This window comes from Monodon monoceros, unplaced genomic scaffold (genome assembly GCF_005190385.1).
Source record: "Monodon monoceros isolate NGI ecotype Baffin Bay Population unplaced genomic scaffold, NGI_Narwhal_1 Super_Scaffold_2, whole genome shotgun sequence".
Classification (NCBI taxonomy): Eukaryota; Metazoa; Chordata; class Mammalia; order Artiodactyla; family Monodontidae; genus Monodon; species Monodon monoceros.
The window spans coordinates 98,156,322-98,178,010 of NW_021703776.1; the positions used below are offsets into that span (position 1 = coordinate 98,156,322).

General features: G+C 53.5%; 1 protein-coding gene across 1 annotated transcript in view; it reads left to right on the plus strand.

The window, feature by feature from the left end:
• Positions 1 to 21,689, plus strand: part of ZNF282 (zinc finger protein 282) — a 25,000-nt gene that overhangs the window by 746 nt on the left and 2,565 nt on the right. The window contains exons 2-8 of the mRNA XM_029233405.1: positions 3,002 to 3,421; positions 10,244 to 10,370; positions 10,838 to 10,957; positions 12,718 to 12,837; positions 14,566 to 14,679; positions 15,769 to 15,882; positions 21,517 to 21,688. Of these exons, the coding sequence (XP_029089238.1) occupies positions 3,002 to 3,421; positions 10,244 to 10,370; positions 10,838 to 10,957; positions 12,718 to 12,837; positions 14,566 to 14,679; positions 15,769 to 15,882; positions 21,517 to 21,688 (1,187 nt within the window). The remainder of the gene's footprint in view (positions 1 to 3,001; positions 3,422 to 10,243; positions 10,371 to 10,837; positions 10,958 to 12,717; positions 12,838 to 14,565; positions 14,680 to 15,768; positions 15,883 to 21,516; position 21,689) is intronic.

The following is a 21,689-nucleotide window of genomic DNA, read 5'->3' on the forward strand; positions in this document are numbered from 1 at the left end:
GGCCCGGCGCCCTCGCAGGCCCCGCCCGCGCCCCGGAGCGGAGGGCGCCCGAGGCCGCGTGCCGGCAGGGCCCAGAGCCGGTGCCCGGGGAGGCCCCGCGGGGCGGGGGGCCCGGAACGCGCGGTCCCCAGGCCCTGGCGGGGCCGTAACCGCGTCACCCACCCCGGCCCGGGCTTGCCGAGGGGCTTGCCGGCCGCACTCGCGCCGGGCCGGCGACGTGGGCGCGCAGCGTACCTCGTCAGGTCACACTGCGGCCACTCTGACGAAAAGATGTTTTAAACGTTGTATGGCCATCTTTCACCGAGCATAACGAGCGATTCACCTTTCCCCGGCACCGGCTGTGACGGAGGGAAGGGGCCGCTGAGAGGTGATTCTGCCCTCCATCCAGCGGTGGGCAAACTTGGTTGCACATTAGAAGCACCTGAGCAGCTTAAGACTCCTGACGCCCAAGCCTCGTCCAGACCAGTTAAATCAGCGCCTCTGGGGTTGAGAATAGGCACCAGTCATTTCGTAAAGGTCCATAAGGATCTCAGTTCCGGAGTCAGAGCTCTAGAGCGGTGTGTAAAACACGAGGACGTGATGCTGAGAGAGGCCTGGATAGCTTTGCCCGGAGGAGAGTGTGGGAGCTGACCCTGGGCTGGACCCCGCGGAGCCTCCTCTGTCCCTGGCCTGGTTCTCAGCCAGCCGGGTTCTGACAAGTCCGCCAGGAGTTGCCGTGTCCTGTTTGATCATTTTTCAGCTTTAGGTCTCCAAACCTGTGTAGGGAAGCGGAATTTGCCGCCCCAAAATATGCCTCTTTGGCATAAGGATTATTTTAAGATGGTTATTTTAGAGGAGCTGCAGGCACAGGAGAAGCTCTGAAAACCAAGTAGGAGTTCCCTCTGTAAAAGAGAAATCTCCGTCGCTCTACCAGGAAGAGGAGCGTGACTCAGTGTCTCTAAGAACTCTCACCAGCGGAGAAGGCAAGGACGTACATCTGCATAAACCCGTACACCCTTGTGTCCTGGTCTTTTCCTGGTCACCTCCTGTGACTGACTCCTCCACCCCCCAACATCATCTTCTGTCTTTAGCTGAAGATGGTATTTAAGGTAGTGGCCTGGGCCATTCTGGCGAGTAACTCAGTTTTCTGGGTCTCTCCCAGGTATACAGGAGGTATACTTGTTTTTTGTTTGTTTGTTTGATTTTATTTAGTTATTTTGGCTGCGTTAGGTCTTCATTGCTGTGCACGGGCTTTCTCTAGTTGTGGCAAGCGGGGGCTACTCTTCGTTGAGGTGTGCAGGCTTCTCATTGTGGTGGCTTCTCTTGTTGCGGAGCACGGGCTCTAGGGCCAAGGGCTTCAGTAATTGTGGCTCGAGGGCTCTAGAGCTCAGGCTCAGTAGTTGTGGCACACGGGCTTAGTTGCTCCGCTGCATGTGGGATCTTCCTGGACCAGGGCTCGAACCCGTGTCCCCTGCATTGGCAGGCGGATTCTTATCCACTGCGCCGCCACCGGGGAAACCCCGGAATACATGTTTTTAAACTTCGTTTTTCTCATGTTAATCTGTCTTATGTCAATTCGCCTATTAGAGCAGCCAAAGAACCTAGAAGGGTAGAAGGAAAATTTTTCTTCCCCAACACCTGCAAAAAGTAAACTGGGCCCGGTGACTCTCTGAACTTCCACCATCAGCCCTTGCCCCCTCCTGTAGGCCAGGCTGGAATGATGCCTGAATGAGCCCCAGTACACGGCTTTGCTGGAAATATTACTGCCTCTTATGGAGCAGGGTCTGGGGCCCAGACCCTGCTGCCCTTTCTCCCATGTCAGGAGTGATTCCCTGGAAGCTGGGTGATGCTCCTCTGTGGCTGTCACAGCTGCTCTGAGTTAGAGAGGGCAGTGAGCATGCCTGTCCCTACCTGCCCAGCACACCTCTAAGTAATAGGTCTCCACTTCACCCAGCCTGAGGGCCTCTTCAGCAGCGACGGAGAGAACAGAAAATGACACCTCCTCCTGTCCCATGTGGCAAGGCGATGCCATTTCAGCCCTGCTGTCCAGTAAGCCCTAGGTAGCTGGTATGGTATGGGGCCAGTTCCCAGGTCACCAGTGCACAGTGACCACCCCACTCTCGGTTACAGGGCTCAGCTCCTAACTTGCACCCAGGGGACCGCGCCCTCCAGGGTAAGGACCAGAACTGGGGGAGTACCAGAGGGCTGGGACCATCAGATACCCCTCCCCCCTGGGAAGCAGAGGGGGCTGGGAGGTCTTCTCTTCCTCTTAGAGATGTCCCCTCCTCCTCTCCTCAGTGAGTGACATTTTTTGGCAAACCCACTTTTATTTTGGAAAATATGAATACGTACTTACATAAGGAGACAGAGCTGCTCGTCTGCTCTCTTGATCGGGCTCCCGGTGTCTCCCTTGGCCACAGCCCTGCTGGGAAGGGTGGCAGCCCAGTTACCTGAACTGTGTTTTTTGTCACCTGCAGCACCTAGAACTACTCCAGTTGACAGTGCAGCGAGGTGCTGTGGAATGACCGGCCACTTCTCTGTGGCTCTATTTCATCATATTTAAAGCAGAGATAGATAATCATTCTTGCCCTAACCTGCTTAGAGATCGCTGGGAAGATCAGGGGCAGATGACTGACATGAAAATTTTTACTTTGAAACAGCAAACACTGGGCAGCTCTAGAGTTCATCATTAAGTCTAGCCCATGAAGAAAACAGATGGGCTCGCCAAGGAAAGTGGTTCGTGACATTTTAGCCTGGGGTCCACAGCCTTGACCTTTCAAGGGTCAAGGTGGGGTTGTAAACTAGTGCCAGCTTGACTCCTGCAGGTGGGAAGTGGGAAGATTGGGTGGGTGGCTGCCCGAGCTCTTGCTGGCACGTTAAGGAACACCATAGCCTGAGAGGCAGGGGCTTGGCAGGAGAGCGAGACTCTGCGGCATTTGATGAGTTGTCCCCTGCTCTCAGGCCACCCTGCCTCCTCACACAGGGTCTCATCCCCACTGTCACTTTCTCCCTCCTCGCACAGGCTCAGGAATGGGACATGGACGCCCGGCGACCAATGCCTTTTCAGTTCCCACCCTTCCCAGATAGGGCACCCGTCTTCCCCGACCGCATGATGAGAGAGCCCCAGCTGCCCACGGCAGAGATCTCTCTCTGGACCGTGGTGGCCGCCATCCAGGCCGTGGAGAGGAAGGTGGATGCCCAGGCCAGCCAGCTGCTAAACCTGGAGGGCCGGACGGGGACGGCCGAGAAGAAGCTGGCCGACTGCGAGAAGACGGCCGTGGAGTTCGGGAACCACATGGAGGGCAAGTGGGCGGTGCTGGGGACCCTGCTGCAGGAGTACGGGCTGCTGCAGAGGCGGCTGGAGAACATGGAGAACCTGCTGAGGAACAGGAACTTCTGGGTCCTGCGGCTGCCCCCGGGCAGCAAGGGCGAGGTCCCCAAGGTAAGTGGCGGTCCCCAGGGGCAGGGATGGCGGAGAGGACCAGCCCACGTGGACAGCGCTCTTTTTGTCAGGCCTTCTCACAGGCGTCTCTGGCTCCCTGTTGCCTGACTAAAGTGTCTTCTTCCCAAAGCCTGCCTCCACTCTAACCACTTCGTCTGGAATGTTCCACCGCCGCGAGGCTGGCCTCCAGCCATTCCCCACGGAGCCCGCAGGTGTCCCTCCCCAGGCGTCTGGGCGTCCGCAGATTCCGACAGCGCCTCATGCTTGGGTTTTCCCCTTGGCACCTGCAAATGACCCTTTGTCATTGGTTGTCTTTGTGTCTGCTCCTCTGAATGGTTGGGGACTGACCCAGACCACGCCAACCAGGGTCACTTGAGTCATGGCCACCGCCCTCCGGTGGGCCCTCCTCACAGTTCAGAATTCACGCTCCGTTTCCTGTTCCGTTTTCTCTCCTGCTGTCCCCGGCTCATCAAGCCTGCGGGCTCGGTCAGCACGCCCCTGAGAAGATGGGGTCACCCTCCGGAGACTCCACGTGCAGCTGCGTGTCCTCTGCCTTCCTGTTACCGTGGGCTCGCATCCCACCCCTTCACTTGCTCCAGGAAGTCACACAGCATCTGCCCTTTGTCCCCTGCATCGTCACCTCCTCCCTCTCCACTAGCTCATCCCCGCCTGCAGCATCGCCCGTCTCTGTAATAAAAAAAACTCCCTCCAGCGGTGCCTCATTTCTCTGCTCCTCTTTAGAGCGGTCTTTACTTGCTGTCTCCAATTCTTTCTTCATTGTCTCTCTCTCCCTTTTTTAACCTTTTTTATTATAGAAAATTCAAACCTAGACAAAAGTAGATCGAATTGTGTGATGAACCCTCATGAATCCATCGTCCAGCCTCTGCAGTTATCAGCTCTTGGACAATCTTGTTTCATATAACTCCCTACCCACATCCCCCTCCCATTTTATTCTGAAGCACATCTCAGACAGCAGGCGTTTTAATTGTAAATATTTCAGTAGGTAGCTCTAAAAGGTAAGGACTCTTTTTTTTAACGTAATAATCTCAAGATTATCGCTACCATAACAAAGATCTCAACCTACTCCAATATCCAGTCAGTGTTCAGATTTTCAGTTCTTCCAAAAATGTTATATATATTTTTTCTGTTAGTTTGCCTGAATCAGAACTCAAATAAGTCCACACGCTGTGATTCCTATGTCTCTTAAGCCTTTTCAATCTGTAAGTTCCTCCTTCATCTCTCTCATTTTTCCTTGTAGTTTATCTGTGGAAGAAACTAGGCCATCTGTCCTGTGGAATTTCTCACTCTCTGGATTCTGCTGTTGCATCCTCTGTGGTCTCCATTTAACGTGTTCCTCTGTTCTCAGTATTCCACTAAATTGGTGACTGGATTATTCTCCTGGGAACCCACGTGGTTGAGGCTTTTGCTGCCACTTCTCCATCCTAGTGATCTTGCCAAGGCTCTAATGACATCCATGGTATTAAAGCCAATGGTAGTTGAAGCCGTGGTATTAAAGCCTCAGTCTTCATCTCCCTGCCCTGTCAGCAGCATTTCACGCAGGAGACCCCTCCCTCCTTGAAATACCTGTCCGCGTGCCTTCCAGGCTCCCTGCACCCCCTTGGTCCTTTTCCTGCATCACTACCTGCTTTTCTCAGTCTTCTTTGCTGCTTTCCCCTCCTTTTCCTGACTTCTAGTGTTTGACGTGGTCCAGGGCTCCGTCCTGACCTTCTGCTCAGTCTCTACACTCCCTCCCTTGTGATTTCATCCAGGCTCAGCGTTTTAGGTGCTGTCAGCTCTCAAAGGCAGTCTTTCCCTCCCGCTCTGTCTCTGTATCCTGCCCAGACTTCCTCCTTGAATGCAGAGTCACGTTCCTACCTGTTAATTCAGCATCTCCATCAGGATGTCAGTAAGTATCTTAGATTTAACTCGACCAAACTGAACCCCCGATTTCTGCCTGAACCCTGTTCTACTCAAAGTCTTCCTCCTCTCCGTCGAAGACAAGAGCATCCTTCCAGCTGCTCAAGCCACAGGCCTTAGGGTCATCCTTCTCTCCTTTCTTTCTCGCACCCAACTTCCGCTATATTGGTAGATACCATCTGATTTTTCTCCAAAACATATGCACAGCCCAGCCACTCCTCCCCGCCTCCACGGCTCCCGCCTTCGTCTGTTGAAGCCGTCATCGCCTCCCATCTGATTATTGCCATGGCCTCCGCCCTGGTCCTCTTGTCTCCATCCTGGGCCCCCACCCCATACAGTCTCTTCTCAGCAGAGCAGCCAGAGTGATCCTTTAAAAATATCAATCAGTCATGACTTCCCTGGCAGTGCAGTACAGTGGTTAAGACTCCGCACTTCCACTTCAGGGGCCATGGGTTTAATCCCTGGTCGGGGAACTAAAACCCCGCATGCTGCACAGCGAGGCTAAAAAATAAATATTCGTTGCTTTCTTCCCTGCCCCCGTACCCCCAATAAGGAGGAAGAAAAAATACAAATCAGTCATAATACACCTCAGCTTAAAACCCCCCAAATGGCTCCCCAACTTACTGAGCATAAAAGCCCCCATTTCGTCACTGACCCCTTCCCTCTGGCCCACCCATCCGACCTCCTTTCCCCTTCACCCCCTCTTGCCCACTTGTTGCTCCCCACGGTCCCATGGCAAGGACTTTCCTCCACTGAAGGGCCCCCGCCCCGTCGCCCCCATCAGGGGTTCTGCTCAGCTGTCACTGGACCGCTGTCCCTTCCTGGCCACCCAATCCCGGCGCACTCTTTCCTCGGTCCCTGCTCTCATTTCCTCCAAAGCACTTACACCATCAGGCATCTTAAATACTTACTTTTTTTTTTTTGTCTCTTGGTTGGTTTCCCTCTTCTTGGTTCACTGCAGTGTCTCCGTGCCTACAGCAGTACCCGGCTTATAGCAAAACATGTTTGCCGAATGACCCTCCAGCTGGAGGGCTCACGCTTCCACGTAAGGCACTGGGTCTTCTTGGTCTTTGTATCTGGTAGCCGACCCAGTGGCTTCGCCGGAGGAGGTGCTGGACGGTGGTCCATTGAGGCCACACAGAGCTGAGTTCTAACAGTGGCTGTGGTTCCTCCCTAAGCCACCCCCACCACTGCAGCCCCCAGGGGCTCGTTTTTGTAGAGTTTGGCTTATATAACATTGCTGTGCGGCATAGGTGGCACCTCCTCCCATGCTGCCCTTTGCCCTCGTCTGCGCCCTGCTTTAACTCGGTGCTGCGTCCCGGCCCTGCTCCGCGTTCTGTGTGTTGGTCCGGGCGTTGGGGGTCTTGAGCTGACACATACCCTCATGGAACAATGGAATGGTTGCGGGGTCCGGAATTAGAAGGCTTGGGTTTGAATCTTGGCTTTGCCACGTGCCGGTTTTCCTACTGCAGGTCAGCTGTGTTTTGTGTTGTCTCCGAGCCTCCTCAATTCCTCTTTGGAAAGAAGTGAAGTGTAAATAAGTAATTTAGTAAGTAAGTTCCCAGGCGGTCTCTCTGAGCTTCAGTGTTGTTCTCACCTGTAACACGAAGATGATAATATGCCTGCTCCGTGGAGTTGTGAGCGTTAACTGATTTCGTTAAATGGGTGCTGGATGCTGGATGACTCAGGCCACTGATTTCGTTGATGGGACAACACTATGTAGCTCATTGTAGTAGTTCTCTGTTGCCATGTAACAAATGACCCCAACCCTTAGCAGCCTAAAAAAAATTATTATTTATCATTTTACAATTTTCGTGGGTTAAGAATTCAGGAGCCGCTTAGCTGAGTGGTTCTGGCTCAGAGTCTCATGAAGTTACAGTCAAGCTGATGACCGGGGCTGCAGTCATCTGAAGGCTTGACTGAGGCTGGAGGATCGGCTTCCAGTATGCTCACGCGCCTGTTTTGGCAGGAAGCCTTAGCTAGTTCCTCACCACTTGGACCTGCCCCACAAGGCTGCTTGAGCATTCTCACACCATGGCAGCTGGCTTCCCCTAGAGTGAGTGATCCAGAAAGAGAGACCAGGACGGAAGCTACAATGTCTTTTATGACGCAGCCTTGGAAATTGTACACCGTCACTTCTTTATTCATTTGTTAGGAGCAAGTCACTCAATCCTGCACTCAAGAGGAGGAAAATTCGGCTTTATTTTTTGAAGGGATTGTCAAAGAATTTGCAGACATATTTTAAAACCTCCATAACCATACGGCACCATGAGAATGTTAATTAATGTTGCTGGCAATAGTTTCAGTTCATTGTAGACTCTTGGCCTTGCTAGATGCATTCTCTTTGTCAGATTCAAATTTCAGGCTGCTGTCTCAGCTTCTCTGTGCCTCGTGGGTTCTATTAAATTGGTTAATCATTCATGGATAATTCATGGATATTCTTTCCTGTCTGGCTAGGCTGTAGGTTCCCTGCAATCTTGGCCCATGTCTCAGAGTTTTGCTGCATCCTAGCAGAGTGAGGTTTTTGCAGAGTGATGTCTATTTCCAGTTGTGGGACCATGATTCTGGAATTTTGACTGGTGAAGCGGGGACAGAGGAGTTGGTGTGTTGGAAAAGATAACAAACTTGGTTTTGGATACATTTAGTTTGAGGTACTTAAAAGATGAATAGGGACTTCCCTGGCGGTCCAGTGGTTAAGACTTCACCTTCCATTGCAGGGGGTGCAGGTTCGATCCCTGGTCAGGGAGTTAAGATCCCACATGCCTCGTGGCCAAGAAAACAAAACATAAAACAGAAACAATATTGTAACAAATTTAATGAAGACTTTAAAAAAATGGTCCATATCCAAAAAAAAAATCTTGAAAAAAAAGATGAATAAACGAAGCCACTCAGAAGGCTATTGAAATGTGAGCTTTGAAGGGAGGAAGGAAAGCTGAAGGGTGTCATCTGCAAAGAAGTAACCACTGAACCCGTGAAAAGAATGAAGCTGCCAAGGGGAACGTGAGGAAACAGGGCAGGGTGAGAGCAGAACCATGGTCCCGGGGCGAGGAAGAGGGAGCAGTACAGAAGACGTGAACCGGGTGGGCAGGAGGCAGCGTGGTCGTGGAAACCAAGCAGGAGGAAATTCCAGGAAGGTGGTCTGACCTTTCAGAGAGGCCTGAAGGGGTGCAAGCTAAGAGCAGGAGGCTGATGACCTCTCAGGATGAGGTTTCAGAGAATAGGGGATGCTCATAGACAGATTTCGGGGGTTAAGGAGGCCTGGATGGGGAAGAAAGCACAGAACGTGTGTCTCGGGATGTGTCAAGTGAAGGGGAAGAGTAGACTCATTTGTGGTGAAGGAGTTGAGCGGGGCTCCTCTCGGGTCGGGGGTCCTGAAGGGGGAACCGGGGGAGACGGAGAGACGGAAAATGCCAAAGGGAAAAGGTGGTTTGGGTTGAGTTTCACAGGCAGGAGGAGGAGAAATGAAGGGCGCACCTGGGGGAGCAGGGGTGCTGGCTTGGCAAGAAGGAGGGCAGAGGTGGGAGTTTGTCAACAGCGACCTGCCATCAAGGGGCGACCGGAGGAGATGGCGGAAGGCCCGGGGAGCACTGGGGAGAGGTAAGAGTGCGAAAGAAGCCCCCCGGGGAACACAGGGAGATGCCAGCAAGATCGCCAGGAGGCTTCCGAAGCAGCCCGGAGCCAAGAGGCCTGAGTGTGTGGCGGTTGTCACCTGCAGAATTTTGTGACTTTTATCTAGAGCAGAGAATTAAAATGAAGAAAGTGGTCTGTATCCGTTTTCCCAGGTTGGGGATTTGCCGAAGTCTGGTGGAAGGTCCAGGGAATTAGGAGTTCTAGTTCCGTTTCTAAAGATGGGAGTGAGCTGTCGGTCAGTGGGTGACATACAGGTCTGCACGTGGCCCCTGCCCAGTCGCCCTTAGGGTGATGAGCACCTGATGCCAGGGCTGACATTTATCATTTGTGTACGAGCACTGCCCACTTACCAGGCAGTGCTCCAGCAGGCCTGACACCGAGAGTGCTGCTTTTTTCATTCACACAAAGGTGCCATGTGTCAGGTACAAAGACTGATGGACTAGGGTCAGGGCCTTGGGGAGAACTGAGGGCTTGGATTTCAGAGTGAGAGGGAAAGGCTGGTCCAGCAGGGATGGGAAAGTGGTAGGAGGTAAGGCTATGTGGTCAGAGAAGTGAAGCTCAGATATTGAAGTCTTGGAAGTGAAACCATCTTGAACAATTCTGTCCGAGATGAGGCCATGATGGTGAGTGACTGAAATGAGTACAGGTAAGAATCCTTGTCGAACTGAAATAACAGCTTTATGGAGCCGATTAGATGACCTTGAACACCAGGTGACTGACACCGGATGCTGGATGACTCAGGCCACAGTGGGACCTTCCTAGTGTTGGCAACAGCTATTCAACACATTCAACAAGTATTTATTGACTCCAAACTACATGCTTTAAATGCTTGGGATGTAGCAGTGCACGAAATGCTTAATTTTTATTTATTTATTTATTTATTTATTTTTTTGCTGTACGCGGGCCTCTCACTGCTGTGGCCTCGCCCGTTGCGGAGCACAGGCTCCGGACGCGCAGGCTCAGCGGCCATGGCTCACGGGCCCAGCCGCTCCGTGGCATGTGGGATCTTCCCGGACAGGGGCACGAACCCGCGTCCCCTGCATCGGCAGGCGGACTCCCAACCACTGCGCCACCAGGGAAGCCCTAAATGCTTAATTTTTAAAAGGTAGTGGTTACTGGAGTCACAGGGTGATCAGGAACAGAGTGGACTGACTCCACTGAAACGGGCCGGGCAGGACGGGGGCTGTGGGTGCAGCGGGCCCAGTGCCCCTGATGGGGAGTTGGTGGGGGGAGGAGCGAGCAGGGGGTTCCAGACTAAAACTCTTGTTGGCCCAGGTTCCGGTGACTTTTGTAGACATTGCTGTTTACTTCTCTGAGGACGAGTGGAAGAACCTGGATGAATGGCAGAAGGAGCTTTACAACAACCTGGTTAAGGAGAACTACAAAACCCTGATGTCCCTGGGTAAGGGCGCCTTCCCTCCCCTGTGGCGAGCACCTTGGGAGTGGGGAGTGAGATGCTTCTCGACGCATGGTGCACCACCCCCGGGCAAGGTGTTTCATGTTTATACATCACGGAAACTCAAGAAACGATTTGCTTGCCTGCTAGGAAGTTAGAATCACTGCAGGGCTGAACACTGTGGTCCCACCATTTTGGAATCACAGCCAAACGGCATCACTACGCGCAGACTCCCAGCAGCCTTGGATAAGCCACAGTCGCTCTGCTGCTGGCTTTCAGAGACCAGCAACTGGAGAATCTATTGACTTGTTTTCATAGTTCCTCGTAAGAGATTACCTGACATACTCACATAACGACCACCACCTAGAGGACTGCAGGGGTGGGGTGGGGGAGGGGAGAGCTCCACATCGCCCTTGATCGGGGCCCATTGATCAGCTTCACTCAGCCCTTCCTTCCCTTCCACCTCATTCCAGACTCGGAAGGTCCAGTGTCCAAGCCAGATGCTCCACCCCAGGCCGAGCCCCGGGAAGAGCCTTGTGTGTGGGAGCAGCGTGACCCCGAAGAGAGAGAAGTCCTGATGGATCCAGACACAGGTGATGGCAGCCGAAGACAGCCCTAGGTCCAGGGCAGGGTGGGAGAGAAGCACCGCCATCCCTGCATGAATTCCAGGCGGGCTTCTCCTGAGTTGTTCGTGGGGCCAGTTCTGCTGCCCTTGAAATTTGGCGGTCACCTACAGGAAGAGTTTCAGGGCCAGAAAGCGCACCACAGATGTTTGTCTTTTGGGTCAGAACCATGTAGCTCGAGATGCCCAGGTAAGCTGGAGAGAAGAGGAAGCAGCGGGGGGCGGGGGGGGGGTGCGCCTTGCAGCCTCCCAGGCCTGATGGGCGCCCTAGACCTGAGTGCAGCTCCAGCCTAGGGAGGTGGGCAGAGGAGGCTCTGCGTGGCGCACGTGGGGTGTGTGGCCGACTGCTTCGGGCCTGGCTGTCTCCTTCAGCGTCCTCACCCCGTTCTCACAGACGCCCCATCACAGGCAGACTTACCCTCCAAAGCTTTCCCCTCATTCAAGGGAGATCTTACGTTCTGAGGATCCAGTTCCCCGAGAACGTCACACCTGGTGATGGGAGGTGCGAGGCTTCTCGGGACCTCAGCTCTCCTGAGCACTGTTGGGCCAGGTGAAATCTGGTCCTTGAACTGTATTCTCTGCCTTCTCCCAGGAGCCTTCACCCGTTGGGGCCCTCTGCCCTTCCTCCCTTTTCAGTGGAGGGTGTATTCACCGAAACTTCCCTAGAAGGTGGCTCAAGGCGGCCCCCTCCCCCCATTCTGCTCTCTTTATTGAGATATAATTCGCATGCTGTAAATTCACTCTTGATGTGTATCATTCAGTCCACCAAGTTGTGCAGCCATCATCACTATCTAATTCCAGAACGTTTTCATCATAGGGAAGCCCACACCCATGAGCAGTCACTCCTGTTCTCTGTACCACCCCAGCCCCTGGTTGCTATGGATTTGCCTCTTCTGGACGTTTCGTCTAAATGGCTCCTTCCCTGTCTTAGGTACCACAAATGTTTGAGGTCAGCAGCTGTGGTAACCTTTCACAGTAAAGCAATGTAACCTCAACCGTTTCACTGAGTTATCATCCATCCCTGTGCCAGATAGAACAGGGACCACTGTGCCTTTTTATGGATGGACCGAGCAGACTGAGAGCCAGAGAGGGCAAGTGACTCATCCTCTGGGCTGGGGGCAGAGGTGAAACCAGGATCCGTGTCTTCCACTTCCTCATGTAGTCTCTTTCCTGCTGTCTCCTGTGGGGGCTAGTGTTATACATCACACCATAGACCCTCATAAGAGGAACATGCCCCTGTGGTCATGTCACGGGGTCTGCATGGAAGATATGTTACTGTCTTTTATGCAAAAGGATGCTGTGCATTATCCATTCCAGGAATGGGACGGGGTTGCTTCCCTTTGCCCAGTCTAACTTCGTGTGTGTGTGTGTGTGTCTGTCTGTCTGTCTGGCCCACTCTTCCTGACTGGGGTGCAGAACAAGGACGAATGTCTCCCACATGGAGGGAGACCTATGGCCTGTCCTGATTAGCACCCACCCAGCGTGGGCTGTTTCTGGAACCCTCTCCCAGCCTTACCACACCTCATTTTGTGGCTTGGCCTACCCCCTTGTCCTGAATGTCCATTGCCTCTCTGCTCCCAGGACCTTCTGCTCCTGGGGGTTCCCCATAGTTGCCCAGAGAAACCCAAGACCCCTGTGCTCTTCCCTGGCCAGTGCTGTCAGCCATGCTCCTGACCCAACTGATGATCATTCATGAAAACGGCACCAAACAATGTGATTCTCTGTCCCCAGGAGCAGAGCCCCTGGTGCCTGCACAGGACACGTCCTCTCAGGTGAAGCGGGAGGAGGCCCTGTGTGCCCGGGGTCAGCGGGGCCTGGAGGAAAGAGCCATCCCCACAGAGTCCATTACCGGTGAGTGAGCTGACTGGCCGCCCAAGCCGGGTGGCAGAGGAAAGGTCCAACGTGGTCTGCAGGTGCCCAGCGTTGTCTGACGTGTGTGCCAGGCCAGAGGCCTGAGCTGAAAACGGAAGATTGTGGGTCCAGGATGGATGGAGAGACAGGGTTTCCCACAAGTCGCAGACCTGGCACATGACGTGGACGAGTTGCCAGCACGTCTGGGCTTAGCCGTTCTGTTTTCTCTTCTTTGTAATATCAGTTTTTAACTGTTCCTTTCTTCCCTTGGAAAGCAGTATCTGCAGAAGTACTGAGCGTGAGGTGTTTTACAGGTCCCGTGGGTGGGGGAATCTGTGGGTCCGTGAGACCTGCTCCCGACTGGTGGGAAGAGCTTTCGTTGTTTTAACCAAGCACTTACGGCTGCTGCCTCTGTGTCAGGCCCCGCACGGCCGCAGTCCTGTCAGGGGGTCTGGATAGCTCCTCTTGGACGGCATTCCGGCTGGACTTTGTACGTGAGATCTCTGTTAGAGAAGATATGTAGTTATTAGCCAGAGTTCTGCAAACAGTCAACAGGGTGAGTGTGTGCGTGCATGTGTGTAGAGATATTGATTGAGTGATTGAATTTAAGGAGCTGGCTTCTGCCAACTGGAGCACCGGGGCAGTCTGCCGGCAGGATTCCCTTTTCCTCGGGATGTCAGTCTCTTGCCATTAAGGCCGTCAGGTGGTGGGACGGGGCCCACCCATGTTATGGAAGGCAGTCCACCTTACTCAAAGTCTTGTTGAACTCCTCAAAGCAGAAAAAAACAACACAGAAATATCGAGAAGAATGTTTGGCCCAGTATCTGGGTACTGTGGTCTAGGCAAGTTGACACATAAAATTAACCGTCACAAGATATATTAACACACTGTAGCTCTTTACTTATCCACAGGTTAGAGCTCCACAAACCTCATCCCCCTTAGTCAAAGCCTCACACTCATAGGTAAGTGATAGCAGCCCCCAAGCAGAGGAAAGCCGCTTCCCAATTCATCTGGCCAGTTCCTCAGAGAGCATCACAGTGCTTCAAAGGGATCTTTAAGAGATAAGAAGGCAATAAAGGGTAAATGAGGTTTAATAGACTCTGCAGAGGAAAGAGGGTGTAGGGTACATCTTAGAAAAATCCCATTAAGATGGTTAAGATAAAAGGCTTCCTGGGGCTTCCCCGGTGGCTCAGCGGTTGAGAGTCTGCCTGCTGACGCAGGGGACACGGGTTCGTGCCCCTGTCCGGGAGGATCCTACATGCCGCGGAGCGGCTGGGCCCGTGAGCCATGGCCGCTGGGCCTGCGCGTCTGGAGCCTGTGCTCCACAATGGGAGAGGCCACAACAGTGAGAGGCCCACGTACCGCAAAAAAAAAAAAAAAGCCTGGAAGGTGTCATTTTCCTGGACGGTCCCTGCAGGAGGACGACCTCCTTCCACGGTGTTGCTCAGGCCTCAGGCGTGAACCTCGGTTGAAGGAGTTAAGTTCCTGAAGGACAGGAAAGCTCTCTCGATGACATCACTGTTATGTCACCCCCCTGTAGTATCCACTTATTTGCGGCAAAAGCTCCAGCAACTGAGGCCAAGCTGACCTGAAGCTTTAATTAACTAGAATAATTACTGCTGATGGTTAGGGAAAAGAACTCATTGCATGACACAAGAGACCTAAAGCACCACCTTGCGGGCGTTTCCGTGTCCCCTGACACCTTTGCTGCTCTGTTCCCACAAGCAGACTCACCAGCTTCTGCCCAAGACCTCCTGTCCCGGATCAAACAGGAAGACCCCCCATGCGTGTGGGCTCAGCAGGAGTTGGCGGAGAGGGACATTCCAACGGACCCCAACTCAGGTGAGCGCGCCTTCGGGGCACGTGGAGATGACTTCTGTAACCGCCAGAAAATCTATCCGATCGAGTCACTTTGGTCAAAGGCCAGTGAAAGACTCAGGGGATAAACTACAGTGTGTTTCCCAGGTGGTGACTTTGTACACATTTGGGCATATAACTATTAGAAAAGTGGGGAGGATTTCTCTAAAGGAATCATCACACTGATAATTCGTGCTGCCAGTGAACTGATACTAACATGACTTCACTGATTTCTGAAATATAATTAAAAAGCCTTTTAAAAGTGGTATATATTTCTGTGACAGAAAGAAAGAAAGTAATTTTACTTTTCCTGGAGTCTTCCTTGAGTGAATAGTAGTTAGATGTCTCCCAGGAAACTTCTGGGGAAAGTCCAGGCATAAAGGGAAGCATAAAAGAACAATAGGGAAGCTCTGCCTGCCCAGGCCCCATGTGCGTGTGCACGTGGGCGTGTGTGCGCGTGTGCGCGTGTGTTCACGTATGCTTGCAGAGCTGGAGGAGGCCAGTGTCATCTTGTTTGCTGGTTGTGACCCCAAAGTCTCATGCAACCCCGCACACCAGGAAAAGAAGCAGCTGTAAAATCTAGGATTCCGTGTCGTTTGTCAACTCTACAGCTTCACGAGGGGGGAAGTTGAAGGGGTCCAGGGCAGAAGAGAAAGCAGTGCCCTCCCGACAGAGAGGCGGCAGTGTCCACTGCAGTTCCTATTAATGACCTTTGTCCACTGCTTCTGCCGTTGCCGATCTGGAAGGCCGACCTCTCCTCCCTTGGTCCTGTGGGCCGTCAGAGGCCAGGCTCCCCTCCGGCCTGGCCCCGCAGATGGCCCTGGGGCTCCGAGGACAGAGCCAGAAGACCTGGGTTCCGGTCCTGGCTCTGCCTCCACACAGCCTCCTCCCCGGCAGCAGGACCGGTGAGGTCCCATCTGGGGAGGCTGTTGACGGGGTGGGGACAGGGATACCCAAACTGCCACACACCCTCTGAGCAGAGCAGCAGCCTCTGCACGTGGCGGTGTTCAAACTTCCGGTGGGATGCTCGGTGGAAAGGAACAGGCTCTAAGACTGCCTTCTTTCCCCGAACAGAGTCTCTGATCTCCGCACACGACATCTTGTCATGGATAAAGCAGGAAGAGCAGCCGTACCCATGGGGCCCTCGCGACTCCATGGAAGGAGAGCTCGGATTAGATTCTGGCCCCGGTGAGTGGTGCACCCAGCGGGGCCCCTGGGTGTTTTGTCCACAGGGATGGTTGCTCACCCAGCCTAGCCCCTTATAGGGTGATGTTCTGTCGTGGCGGCCTTTTGAAGGCCTGTATCAAAGCACTGTCCCCTTTCCTTCTGGAGGATGGCAGGTATGTTAGCTTCCTAGGGCTGTCCTGACAAAAATACCCAACTGGGTGGCCTAAAACAGCAGAAATGTATTCTCTCATAGTTCTGGAGGCCTGGAGTCTGAAATCGAAGGGTCGGCACGGCCATGCTCCCTCTGAAAGCTGTAGGGGAGCCCTGCCTTGCCTCTGCCTAGCTTCTGTGTTTGTTGGTGATCTTTGGTGTTCCTTGGTCTGTGGATGTGTCACCCCAATCTTCTGTCTTCACACGTTCTGTGTCTTATAAGGTCACGAGTCACATTGGATCAGGGGCCTGCCCTCCTCCAGTATGACCTCATCTTAACTACACCTGGAAAGGTCGTATTTCCAAATAAGGTCACATTCTGAAGTACTTGGGGGGTCCAGATTTTGATGTTATCTTTTGCGGGGATATAATTCAACCCATCACAACAGGGAAAGGCGAGCAGGCTGGGAGCGAGCTGAGGCAGTGGTGTCGCCAGTAGGTGATGGCAGCAGGTGGCTCACACACTAGGAAACACTCACCAGAGCACCCAAGGCAGCTGACCTCCCAGAGTAACTGGGAAGATCCTGAAGCTCAAATAGGAAGAGGGGATTTTTTTCTGCCGACAATTATGAGGCCAAATACCTCCCCTGACTTGGGTCTCTTGGGTCTTTCTGGAAGCCCCCTTACTGGCTGAGGACCTCTGGCATGTGTTGGTGGGTTAGGTAACTCATAGCATCAGGCTCACATTCCTTGCCAGGGCCAGTACCACTGAAACAGCTGGCTGAATGTCATCTGGGTGATTGGGGTGGTGAAGGGACAGTTAATCATATGTTCCTTGCTCACATTCCTGACACCCTCTAAGAGCTCGAAATCCATGTCAGAGCTGAGGACATGGGTTATTTCTGAATCTGAAGGGACATTTAAAACCCAGGTGAGCGGGTCTCACTCTCCGTGAGACAGACTCAGTTCAGTCTGGAAGAGCAGAGTGGGGCCGGAGGAATGGGCAGGGGAGGGCAGGGGATGGCAGAGGAACAGTGCACATCCTTGTCTAAAACAGAATTTCAGTTGTCCTCTTTCTAACCTGCTGGTGGGGTGGGATGTGACAGGGACATCGGGGGGACTGCCTGTGAGGGCAGGAAGAAGTGATAGCGGTTGATGCTACCCCATCCTCTGCAGCACTCAGGCCACCATTTCTAGCCCTGGCCCTGAAGGCAGGGGTACCAGATCATCAAACATAGTGCCAGGAGACTCCGCCCAAATCTTTGTCCCTCGACGCTGCCTTCCGACTTCTCCAACTTGGCTAAGAGTGTGTGGGCTTCAAGGAGGCTTTTCCTGGGACCTGCGTGGTTGTGAAAACAGCGTGAGAAACTCGTGCAGAAATCACCAGGCTTTGCAAATTACCAAGACGCTTTCCTTCTCCAGTTCGATGCTGAGCGGCCCGTAGAACAGTTTGCCTCGTGCTGTTTTGTCTCTGGGAGGCCTTAGAAAGTTTGCATCTGGGAAGAAAGGCCCAGAGTTGGGAGAGAGGGGTATCTGGAAACGCTTCTCCTGCCCGCCCAGTCACTAGAGCCTCGTATCAGAGCCTCTTGTCTTTCTCCCAAAATGAACCTGCCTTCCGCTCATGAATGTTGGGATGTGAAATTAGTATCTCACCTGTGATTTCTTTGAGGTTTAAAACCCACCTAGTGCTGTGGTTGCCAAGGACCACCAGGTGGACTTTTGGTAAGACATGGCATCATGTGGTAGTCTTCTGGAGGGGGCTTGGAAGGGGAGAGGGGGCAGGGCTAGAGAGTACAACACAGAAATACATACATGTTCACGCCAACCCCCTTCCCTGGCCCTGCCATAAACAAGAGAGAAAGACCTGGTGTCCTGCTTAACTCAAAGTCAGACGTCAGCCTAACCGGACATGACCTTTTAGTAAAAAGGATTCCTGGCTTTATATATTAATGAGTGGGTATTACTCTCTGCTCTCTGACAGTTAGTGTAAGACAGGAAAAAAGTCTGGTTCACTCAGAAGTAACGTGCATGGGGCTCCACTGAAGCAGGAAGTGTGAATAGGGGTTTGGAGTTCAGTGGCTACTGGGTGCTTCTGGAGAGAGTGGGGAGCCTCAGGCCAGACCACCCTACCCGGACGCCAGCCCTCAAAACACACTCGCAAGTCACAGGATACGATTTGAAAACAACCTCCTGAAATTCCCACGTACTGCCTTGGGTTAAAACTGGTTAAAACAGTGATTCCAGCCTTTTTTAGTCTCTGTTACTTAAGAAGTATTTACCTCGTGCCTGCTCTATGCTACGCAGTACTACAGGCACTTGGAATAAGTGGTGAAGAAGGGCCAGGGGCCTTTCCTTTTGTGGGACGGTGATGAACAGTAATCAGGCAAACAAGATAAACTCGGGGTGGTAAACGCTCTGAGGGTGACGACTTGGGGAAAACAGGGGGCCGGGAGTCGGGGCAGGAAAGGAAGAAGCACTTGAGTGTGTCCAGATCACGAGAAGGAGCTGACCACGGGGCTGCTGGGGAAGGGAAGGCCATAAGGAAGGCCATCTGGGGAAGGAGGTTGGAGCAATAGACAAGGAGGAGTCTGACCGCGTATGACCTATGGGCCAGGTTAGCGTCTGGATTTTATTCTAATATGAAAGGAGACTAACAGAGGGTTTGAAACACAGTGGTGACGTGATCTGGTTTACATTTTTAAAACGTACGTTTGGGAATTGACTGGAGTCAGGTGGGGAGAAAGAGCCAGAAGCAGGGAAACCATGTAGGAGCTAATGTAGTGGGTAGAGACCAGGTCAAGAGGTGATGGTTGGAAATATAACTGATAGATTGTCTGTGGTGGATGAGGAGACAAGAGTGACTCCTAGGTTTTGATCCGGAAACACTGGGCGAATGGTGGTGCTGTTTGCTGAAATGGTGAGTCCTGGAAAAGCAGCAGGTTAGCTGTGTAAATTAGGTGTCCTCCTCTGGACCCGTTCAACTTGAGATGACATCCAGGTAGCAATGCCAAGTAGACAGATGAACATAGGAGTCTGAAGTTGGAGAGCCTGGGGCTAGATTGATTGGGGAGTTACAGGTTGCAAGGACTTCTGACACCAACCACCTGGAATTAGGCCAGACTTCACAGGTGAGGCACCTCGTTCTCCACGTGACTGCTCTCACCTTACACAGCAGCTGCAAGTTCGAGGGTCCCCAGACCACCCGCACTTCTGACCAGCTGGCTGCAAATTCAGGGGTCTCCATTAATGCCTCAGGTGCAGTAATTCCCTAGAACAACTCACAGAACTCAGGAAAGTGCTACGCTTACAATTAGTTTTATTAGAGCAAGAGGATGGATTCAAATCAGAACCAGCTGAAAGGGGAGATCCGCAGGACCAGGTCTGGGAGGGTCCTAAGCATGAAGCTTCTGTTGTCTACTCCCTGTGGAGTCGGGAGTGTCCTGCTCCCCACACAGCGATGAGTGACAGTACTGCCTACCAGAGAACCGCACTGGAGCCTCTGTGTCCAGAGTTTTTACTGGGATTTCTTTACATACGTACAATTGATTGAATATTCAAACTCCTTTAAAGAATAAAGACATTTATTCTCTTATGTAACTAAGAGGTAGTCCAGTTTTAGCCTTGGTTGGTTCAAGGATGCAGCTATATTATCAAGGACCCAGGTTCTGTCCAACTGCTTGTTCGCTCATCCTTGGTGTGGATGGAGCAAGTTGGCCACACCTGTTCCAAGTATCACCTCCAGACCCAGAGGGAAAGGAAAGGCTGTCTTTTTGCCTGCACTGTCTCCAAGGAGTGAGGATGCTTTCCCAGAAGCCTCCCAGCAAACACATCTCATCGGCCAGAACAAGGTCCCGTGCTTGTATCTGAATCAGTTACTGGCCAGTGAGTTCTAGAGTTAAAGTCCTCATGTTAGAGGTGGGAGGAGAAGGTGTGACGTAATCCCCACGGAGAGTGGAAAACTGGGGCATGCTGGGTCATGGGGTAGGATGCCAGGGTTTGAGGTGTGTGATCTTCTCCAGCAGCCTTCAGCTACTTGAGTGCTGTCACTGCATTGGGGTCCCCCAGGCAAGCCCAACAGAGGAGAGAGGGGCAGAGGGACCACAGGAGCTAGGCTGGGTCAGGAAGGGAGAACAGAGGCGGGGGCGGGAGTGGTCCGGTGCTCACTCCGAGCTTGAAGAATGATCAGAGTGGGATTAGGATTGTTCGGGGTTGGGTTTCCTGGGAAACAGCCCCTGAGATGGAGGTTTACGTACACGTGGCTTCCTTGGGGGTCCTCTTGGGAATAACACCCACGAAGGAGGGAGAGTAGCCAATCGGGTAGAGGGAGAAGCAAGGCCCACAGTGCAGCTGTGACGGAGGCCGCAGCCAAACCTGCAGGATTGACGGCATGACATCCTGGATTGAGGCTAGGAGAGTTACAGTGGCCCCTGCCCCTGGCCAGTGTCCTACGGAAATGGTTCTCTACCTGGTCAGTGTTGGTTGGGATAGAGGGGGGCAGGCTGGGCCCAGTCTGTCTAGGAGTGTCACATAAGGAACACATGTCACGGGGAGGGGGCTCCTGCAGGAAGAAAGGACTGTGAACTGGGTATCGGGGAGGTGATGGAGGGTGAAGGAAAGAGAAGACTCCTAAATACAGTCAGCAAACCCAGTAGTGCCTTGGAAGTCGGAGTCCTGGGCCTCAGATCGCTGCTCCGATGCCCAGAGCCTGGGCTTTGTGCCCCACTACCCCCAAGGTCGTGTGGAACCATGAACCCTGGAGACTCAGGGGTGCAGGAAAGGGCACCATCGCAGGAGCGAGACAGGCGCTTCCTGGGGAGGCTGGCTGGGCAGCCACTTCCACAGGAGGATGAGGAGAGCGCCAGTCACGTGTGGTCCGCGGCCAGGTAGGGTCAGGCGCCAGGTGGGACTCATATCAACCCAGCTGACCCCGCCGCAGTACAAGGCCGAAGGCTGCCTGCTTAGTGGAGACATAACTGCAAATCGCAGGGTGGTTGTGCGCCCGGGCCCCTGCATTCCCCTCCTATAGGCCTTCAGACGGGTTTTTCACCTGGGATAGGTTCTGGCAGACTCTCTCCCTCCAGTCGAGAGATTCTCCGTAGGTAAATTAGCACTGAACATCAGAATACGATTAAGTCTTATTATTTCCAGGCGATTCCGCCTTCTAAGGGGACTTGTGCAGAGCACCGCTCCTCTGCCCGCCGGCTCCCGGCATCTGGGGGTGTTTCCTATCCTAACTGCGTACCACCTGCCTGACCCGCTTCAGGTGCTCTCCAGGAGCTGGTGGCTCTGTGCCGCTGCGAGGGTTGGGGAACCCTCGAGCACAGGGAACTTGATCATTTGCCTTGTTCAATCCCCTCATCCTTTAGAGAAGCTGAGGCCCGGCTAGCCTGTGACTCGCAGGAAGCCGCAGAGGAACTAGTCAAGGCCCGGGGCGCCCCTGCAGGGACGGCGTGAGTCCCGGACCGAGCAGTGTCAGCATGTCGCTTCTTCGTGTCTCCCCCCCAGGTGACAGCCTGCTGATGGTGAAGAACCCGCCCCCGGCCCCGCCGCAGCCCCCGCCCGCCCCGCAGAGCCTGCCCCCGCTGCCGGCGCCCCCCGAGGACGCGGGCGGCCCCCCGAGCCGCGGCGGGGGCGCGCTGCTGGACGACGGCTTCCCCGCGCTGCCCGGGGAGCGGGGC